We start from the raw sequence: 8,739 nt of genomic DNA on the forward strand, positions 1-8,739 counted from the left end.
TTGTAGAACACACCTTAAGAGCACTAATGGTGCAGACAGATAAAATCCTGAGGACCAATAAAGAGCAGCTAAGCAAAATTTATCCCTGGATTTTCCATGTTTCTCAAAGTTTGCTCCTCTGGCAGAGGAAAAAGAAATTCTAGAGCCTGTAGATATCTATTTATAATATAAAATTTAAGAATTATAAGTCCAAATTTTGGTGTATTTCATACAGCTTTTCACATCTGATTAAAATAACAATTCAGAAAAATCTGTTCATAGACAGACTATTAGGTTGCTGTGTTAACTGTTTAAAAAGGAGCAAGTGACACTTAAAATGCAGCTTAGAATGCTATGAGATGTATAATACTCAATTCAGTTGTTTTTATTTTGTTTAGTTGCAGAGCAACTGTACATATTGTATAACCTAAAATCAACTCTTATTTTCAATGTCCTGGATGCAGTGATTTATAATTAGAGCATGATTAATAAATTTTACTCTTGTTAACCAGTCAAATGTCTGGAAAAATAAAACTACTTTTAAAATCACTTTGGCTACTTCTGTTACTCTGTATCGATTAGGCAATATTCTTTTCAATGTGTAAAATGAGAAATGCAGTCGAGTAGCACCTGAGCAAAAAACCAAGTACTTGTGGATTTTTAGTCAAACACGGAAACAGTGTAGAGGGCACACCTACCATGAACTTAGAGGTGTAAAGCACCACATGACCACCTATTATCATTTCGCTCTTGTTTTGTTCCTTGTATCTAGGTTAAGCAGAGCTGAAGTCTCTATTAACAAATTCTTTTCCAGACAAAGAGATAGAAGCATCAGTTTTATTTTACATTTCTACAATATTGACATTAATATACAAAACATGACTTAGTGAAAAAAAAAAATAATGTTAAATATAAAATTCTGTATTGTCCTGGAAACTGAAGATGGATTAGTTTCTTCAAGTCACGGCTGGAGAATGACAGAGTACCGTACGTGAGGTTGCAAGGCTCTTCTTGGCACAGCAACTCTTTTCCAGGTTTGTGTGTAGCTGCAGCTGGTCCGTGCTATCGCAAAGGAGCCCCATTTCCTCACCACACAGAGGCTTCTTGTACTGCATCGTCACGTGCTGCTGAAGAAGATCAGGACTTCTCCGACATTAAAACCGAATCGAACGCTGTAGATAACACTTTGCAAATAGCTTGTGCCTGTTCCTAAAAAAAAATAATGAAATACCCAAACACGCACATTAACACTTCCTGAAGAACTTCTAAAAGTCTCAAAACTCATTTAAAGTAGAACGTGACCTTTATCATTCTCCTGGCAGAGACCCATGAAATGGAGTAGCATGAGTGAGATTTGATTTCTCTGGTCTGCAGTGACACCTGGGAAGCTGTTTTACTTGAGCTCTTTCAAAGCAAGTCAAGTTGTCAGCTTTCCTCACAGCATGATGCCGGCATTCAGGTCAGTTCATGTGCTGCCCCAGTGCTGCTGAGGGTGGTGTGCTGGATCGTAGTATCTCACCAGTGAATTCCCTTACTCTTAAGAAGGGATCACTTCCCTTGCTTATAAATACAAATGTGTGCTCTGTTACCAGAATTGTTACTCAATCCCTCCCTGCTCTGTCCAACCTTAAGAGGCTTTTGTCTTTGAAAACACAAGTGGAGGATTGTTCTTCGAAGCTAGGACAGCACTCTTTAGATTGCAGAGAGCTTTCTCAGGCATGTAGATTCACTGGCACTTTTAGGGAATGCAGGTATTTTTTCTTACAGCTGATCAAAAGCAGTCAGCTGGCCTTTGCAGAGCACATTTATATTCTTTTTTTTTTTTTTGAGTGATTTCCCCTTCTGCCAAAAAGCCTTCACAAGGGGCCTTGGGTTTTTGCACCTGCCTTTACAATCAAAACACTGATACCTAAATTAAGTACCGTAAACATAAAATCTTACCAAACTATTGCACTGATATACCCAGAGGCTGCATTCTTCAGAGGTTGCGTCTGTTGTCTTCAAAGCCAGTAAACTTTTTCCTGCTCCCAGACCATCATCATAGCAGACCATCCGTACAATTAAATAGAGAGCATGCCTATGTAACACGTCCTGAAACCAGGTGGCAAATAAAAGTTACTCTGGAACAGTGCAACAGCTATTTCAGTTTTCCACCTGTTTTGATTCTCCTGATGTATTTACAGGAGAAAAGTATTCCTTGCTAAATCTGTAATTTTTTCTTTGAGTTTATATTCAAGATATTTTAAAAATAAAGTGGTGGTTTCACACAGTTTAAATTTTTGCTTCTATTTTAGAATTGCATTCAGATGTGGACTGTATTCCTGGCCATACTACAAAAGCACACGTTCATTTCCCACCTACTCTCACTTGCCCTCTGTGAGCCGCAGAGGTGTCACTCTGTACCTGCCTCTGGCACAGAGGTAACTCAAACCAGCTTTTTACTTTTCTAGTGTTTTTCCAGACAGTCCCCTATGAGTTCCAGGATGGATTCTCACCAGAGACTTTCCCAGAAGTGGGTACAGATAAGGTAAATGTGGCTACAGCCAGGCCAGTTGTGGTCTGAGGCACAGCACGGGATCTGACTCTTGCAAGTAACTCGTCTGGGAGACTTCGATTCTCCACTGCAGGGTTTCACCAGAGTCCCAACTGGTCTTGGCTGTTCCGAAAGGGGACTGGGTGATGTCACTCAGTACCAGGTCTCTGCAGACCTACCCTACATAAAGCCTTTATTCTCAAGCCATCCTACCCAACCGACAATGTGCACGTGGTTTATTCCACTTCTAGGGCCTTATGACTTCAAGACAGCTCTTTGTTCCATGTTCATGGCATAAAACACCTGGTCCCTATCCGTAGCTGAAGGGTCTAAAGAAACATCCACTTCAATACAGAAGCTGTAAAAAGGGACTTGATGCCTGCTGAGAAACCCTGGAGGAGAGCGCTCTACCAGAGGTCCTAAGATGCCCTTGCTGAAAAGCATCTCCATCCCTGACATTCACTCAGCAGTCACAATTCTTCGTACCGTCACAAACTATCGTACCACACTCAAGGCAGCTAAAGCTGACATGGAACTTACTGAATCTGTCTCCCTATGAATGCCAATATTCCCCTCCAAATTACCAGTGACTTTTTAGAATCACTCGCTTGGAACTTACTACAGTGCTAACATGCATGCGGATTATTGTTAAAAGACAAAGGACAGACCTCTTCCAAGTACACAGTCCTCCTGTAAATTCATTTCCTTCCCTCCTTTGGCTACAAGGGGATTTTTGCAGTTGAGAGAGAAATTAAGAGGGCAGCTGGACAAACTTTGCCATACATGTATGTACATACATGTAATGTACAAACACATGCAAACGGAAAGGCCAAAGCCTCAACGTGACTTCTATAAAAACTTTGGTTTCTAATGGTTGCATCCACAAACAAGGGAAATGTATCAGCGAATCATGTATCTGTACACACTTCACTCAGTAATGAAATAATTTCTCAAACGTTGGCCGAAATCCATGAGGAAAAATTTTGTGTCCTGCAGCCCATTCTTTCTGGCATCTGAAATGAGACGCTGCCTGTTCACCTGCAAATGTATCTATGAATCACAGAGCTCCCACCTTTCCCCCAAAGTCATAAATGGCTGAATTCTTTGTACGAATGCAGGAAAAAGCTTTCCGTTGTGGAACTCTCTGAAAGAGTTACGTGGACTAACATGCTAAAGGACAAATTAAATGTCAACAGTGACACAGATGTAAAAAGCCAGAATTTGGAAAACAGAATGCAATGCACTAAAATCCCAGTGCAGGCTAGCTTCATCACGAAAGGCTTTAGCAGCTTGTGCATGCTTTCAGCTTGAAGACAGAAGAATGATGGATAAAAGTCTTAAAAGTTATGTATTTGATCTTTATCAAAATACAAAGGACTTTAAGGAATACTGTAACCTATGTATTTAATCAAGAATTTAGGAAGACAGCAAAAACAACCCAGAAGAATTCAAGTCTCAGTAACAACTACTACACTTCTTCCCAGGCATCAGAAACAAGAGTTTTATTTTACGAAGGGACCAAAGAAAATTTTTTGGCTCTTTTCAGAGCATTCAGCTATTGAGCAATGCTATTCATTGTCCTCATCTCAGGGCTTTGATGAAGAGGCACTGCTGGGTTGTTGATGGGTCATGACTTCATAAGGCCAAGTATTTATGGTATCTGGGGCTCCGAGGGCAACCAGAAGGAAACCACATGGCTGCAGTACAAAGCTACACAAAAGCAACTGGAAGGCCCTGGGGAAGAGACCGGATTTTTATTTTTAGCAGAAGGCCTACTTGAAGTGCACTAAAGGAAAATAAACTACGTGTAGGAAATGATGCCAGCAAAAAATAGGCTTGATCAATGAAGTGGAATCATGAGGGTTTAACACAGGAGTGAACTCCCACTCTTGGATTAGGAATGCAAGGCTGGAACTTTGTTAGAGAGGAAAACAACTCAGGTATTCTTGGGAAAAAGAAGAAGACAATATTTCTTTTTCATCTCCACAATAACATCCATTGCATGACTAACTCAGGCTGAGGAACAAATGGTCTTGGCCACCCCAGTCATGTTCCTTTTCAGTGTGAGAGGACAACAGGACGGCGACAGAGAAAGGAAGATGTGCCTGAGGAACATAAAGGCTTGCTTGCCTTTTGCCTGGTACTCTACCTCAGAAGGAATGGATCCTTGTCATAAATCAAATCAATCCAACGAGGAAAATACAGAGAGCCCTGAGGACATATGACATGAAGCACTGCTGCCGTGAGAGCTTGTTTGTTTGGTTTACTTTTGCTTAAAGCCAGAAGTGATGTTTTGGTCACACAGATCTATCAGGGAAATAAAGCACTTTACAACTCTCACCAAAAAGACAGGGTTTTTTTTGAAAATCACTTACATACTGATCAGATGTTGAAACTTTAATGCCGTATTTGGAAACTCCCATAATAAACTCCTCTTCACCTGGAACAAAAGGTAACTTTCCATCTTGCTTTGGAGGGAAACAAACAAAAGCCTTTAGTGCAGACAGAAGAACATGAAGATACATAAAAGAAAAACGCATTTACGTGTACTTCAGTCTACTGGCATCAGCGATTTCACTAACCCTGCTTCTATCCTGCTGCGCCCACCACTCTTGTGCTCGTCCGGTCCCTTAATGTTAAGTAAAATATATTCAGGAGAGGTTCAGACTTGACATTAGGGAGCATTTCTTTACCAAGAGGTTGGTGAAACTCTGGAACAGGCTTCTTAGAGAGGTGGTCATTGCCTCCAGCCTTTAAGAGGCATTTGGACAATGCCCTTAATGACATGGTTTAACTTTTTGTCAGCCCTGAAGTGGTCAGGCAGTTGGACTAGGTGATTGTTGTAGGTCCCTTCCAACTGAAATCTAGTCCATTCTCTTCTATTCTACTCTCTTCTATTCTACTCTCTTCTATTCTACTCTCTATTCTATTCTATATTCTATTCCTGCATGCCCTGTCATGCTGCACTGACCCTGGGTGATCCATGTTCCAAATGTTGTTAATTTGGCTGTAAAAGTAGTTTTAGCGTATATTCAGATACTTGAAATGTCAAGTTGCTGTAAGATAAAGAGACATTCTATGCTTTTCAGAGATACAAATGATCAGCTACCGAATGACAACAACCAGTTAGGGCTCTTCGCACAAAAGGAAGTACAAGCAACCACAGTTTGGGAACAGTGACCGAAATATTACTCATGCTCTTTGGTCACAGGTTCCTAAGTGATTATAAGCAGAAACTTGACATTTTCCTCTACAGGAAAACTTCTGCACTACTGAGGAAATCTGGAGGAGATTATTTTTTCCCAGATACTAAGCCTAACAGTGCTGATGACGATATGCTCAGTAGTGACTTGTAAAAAGTGCCTTTGTTCCGAATCGGCTTCTTCAGACCGGCTCTTTGGATGCATCTTCTCCAGTTATTCAACAGGATGGAACTGGGAGTGTGAAAGATTTTGAGATTCACAGCTTAATGTTTTCTGAAGTAAGTCACTTTATTCTAGTAAGTCTAAATTCTACAAAGAAAGATATCAGATCATGTGATAATAGGAAAGGAATATGTCTAAGCTGAAGCTGTTCTGACATCGTTGATATCGTCTTTTGTAACCCACTTACCTGTGCAACGTCTATGTAATTTATCAAGTCCAATGGCCCTTCAAGACTTTTGCTCTCATTATATTTCAGTTTTTCAATGGCACCAACATATTTTACTCTGAATTCTGCACATGTGTCAGAATTACTATTGCTTTGTCCTGCAACAAAATAAACCAAAGTAATTCTGAAAAATTCCAAAACAGTAATGCTATTCTAATTGGTGTTAATGGGGCTAACTTACTAAATTCCATGATTTTTCCAGCCTTTCAGCCAACACCTAACCTTACCACAGTATATTAATGAACAGTATATTAATGAACTGCCCTGGCTTGACTCAGAACAGCCCTTGGTAAAGACAACAGTTTCATATGAATCCATGATACAGCACTGTTTATACTACTTCAAATTTGGAGTTAACAACCTGGAATCACAAAACATAGAAAAGTTGGTTCTACTTTTATATAAGTACATATTTGTTTTAAATTTACTGTTTAGTTCAACAGCAACGTACTGTCATCTGGTGAGCAAGAACAAGGGAAAGTAAATCTTATTTCCATTATTTCAATGCAAATGTAAACTTAGGAAAGCAGAAAACATAGCTTCCAAAAAGTTACGTGGGATTTATGCTGTGTAACAGACTGGTAACTGAACTAAGTTTTTCTTACTCAGACACTTTACATCGAAAATAGCAAATTAATCCTGGATGAATCATTAATCCTAGGGTAATGCATGCATTAGTCAACAGGCTAACAGATTCACTCACAGTTATTAAAACCACACATTTTACTCTTTTCCATTTTCTGCTCTTTTATATGAACACACATAGAGTTAATCCTGCCCGATATATATCTGCTCAAATCCTGATTACATACCTGAACTTTTTGTGGAGTCTGTATCTAGACTGGCCACAGTACTAGACCTGGAAAGTCCCCCAAGACTGGAATCTACAGACTAAGAAAAAAAAATCAGCATCATCAGAAAGTTACTGAGAAAATATTAACAATTCACTTTTAGATGCCCTGCCCCAACTCTTTTTTTTTTTTTAAATAAACTAACATTTATATTGTAATTACTTCAGCAGCACTGCAAAACCAGGAGAAAAAACCACAACCTATTCCTTTCCCAAAGTTATCTCTCTGCTTCAATGAAGATTAACCCCTGAGAAGTCCTTGAGAAGACCACAAATATTCTTGAAGAAGGAGGAGATAAAAAGAGAAAATGAACCTTAAGGATGTGGCCAGACTTTTCTGGTACTGCCTCTTAACTCAAAGAAATTGACAACTACATGCTTGAAGTAACATAGCAGGGCACTTTGGAAAATGGAGAATATTCACCTGATCATTCCAAAACCTGTCAGGCAAAATGGACACATTATACAAAACAAAGAATGCTTTTTAGAGAAACTAAGTAACCAACAAGTACCGAATAACACACTCATTCTTGGTGCCTGACACCAGGCACCTTCTGAAAGATGGTACTTGTCACTACAGAACAAATGTACTACTTTTTCCTCCAAACCTTACTCTGTGCTGCTGGTTGTGGGCTTCACTATGGAATCAATCGAGCATTCACCTCAGAATAAGAGGAAATTATCATGAATAGGATTTTTTAACTCTCGTAACACAATCTGAGCAATAGCAGAAAGTTCTGCTTGTGGAACGTGGTGTTTTATGGAAATCACATCCTACCATCAGTACAAGCAAACCACTGAACCGTCAACTTGTAACAAACAGAAGTGTTTCCCCAAACAGAGCATAAACCAAATTCAGCTTACCTTGCTTTTAGTACTGATTTCACTGCTTTGTGAGCTGCTGCTGCTGTGTCGTTTTTTTCCTTTTCTAAACATTTTTTCATAATTGGATCAAAGAAGATTTTCTAGGTAGGAAAAATAAAAATTAAAGCTGTCATATTATCAAGGGAAGGAATTACTGGCAAAAACTTGAGTGACTGTGTCTAAAGAGAGCAAAAACTGGAAAATTTTAAGGACTCTGACAATGGAAGTGGGATAATCTGATGCTCTTCACATGAGACTGGGGAAAGTCCCTCAAGCTCCCTGCTCAACTTCTCTATCTTCTGATTCATAAAAGAATGCTGCTGCCTAGTTTACAGACTTTTGCAAAGGTCTAATGCATATAACGATATAGATTTAGGAATAAGAAAAAAAGTTAAAATCTGTATTTCCACTTAAAAGCATTAGAAGACTTTTATTTGTAACTACGATCCAAGCACCCCTCAAAGTGCAGCCAATGCAATCCCTGCTCCAAAGATGATGCTCCCCTTAAAAGCAAACAAACAAACAACAAACCCCAGAGCCAACAAACCCTACTTCTGGGATACTCCTAGGAGCAGCCTTTACTAGCTGACACATTCCTTAAAACTAAGGCAAGACGCGGCCACAGAAGCAAGATCCGGAGAGTGCGGGGAGTGTTCCAGAGGCATGTTTCCTGTGTCTGCTTTACTGCTTCCCTTCACGCTTGGCCGGCCTGCGGGAAGCAGCAGAGGGCTGGCTCCGGGTCGGAGAGGGCCGACACCCTACCTCCCGGCGTCAGGGCAGCCCATTCGAACTGCGAAGCTTCAGGAACCCGGAGCCGGCGGAGGCAGGAGGGCAGAGCAGGAGCGCAGAGCAGGAGCGCAGC

General features: G+C 40.2%; 1 protein-coding gene across 5 annotated transcripts; it reads right to left on the reverse strand.

The window, feature by feature from the left end:
* Positions 1-801: 801 nt before the first annotated feature.
* ITGB1BP1 (integrin beta 1 binding protein 1) lies at positions 802-7,990 on the reverse strand. 5 transcript variants are annotated; one of them, XM_009874206.1, is made up of 6 exons: positions 7,878-7,990; positions 6,976-7,054; positions 6,125-6,261; positions 4,888-4,952; positions 1,921-2,070; positions 802-1,188 (listed from the first exon to the last, which is right to left on the reverse strand). In XM_009874206.1, exons 4-6 carry the CDS (start codon positions 4,933-4,935, stop codon positions 1,117-1,119), a joined length of 270 nt encoding a protein of 89 aa, XP_009872508.1. In that variant the 5' UTR covers positions 4,936-4,952; positions 6,125-6,261; positions 6,976-7,054; positions 7,878-7,990; the 3' UTR covers positions 802-1,116. The 5 variants fall into 5 exon arrangements, 4 of the variants coding, with proteins under 4 accessions (XP_009872508.1, XP_009872506.1, XP_009872505.1 ...); XM_009874204.1 differs by having other exon boundaries at positions 4,888-4,980; XM_009874203.1 differs by having other exon boundaries at positions 4,888-5,004.
* Positions 7,991-8,739: the final 749 nt, after the last annotated feature.

The sequence above is a fragment of the Apaloderma vittatum genome, unplaced genomic scaffold, assembly GCF_000703405.1.
Source record: "Apaloderma vittatum isolate BGI_N311 unplaced genomic scaffold, ASM70340v1 scaffold2388, whole genome shotgun sequence".
Taxonomy (NCBI): domain Eukaryota; kingdom Metazoa; phylum Chordata; class Aves; order Trogoniformes; family Trogonidae; genus Apaloderma; species Apaloderma vittatum.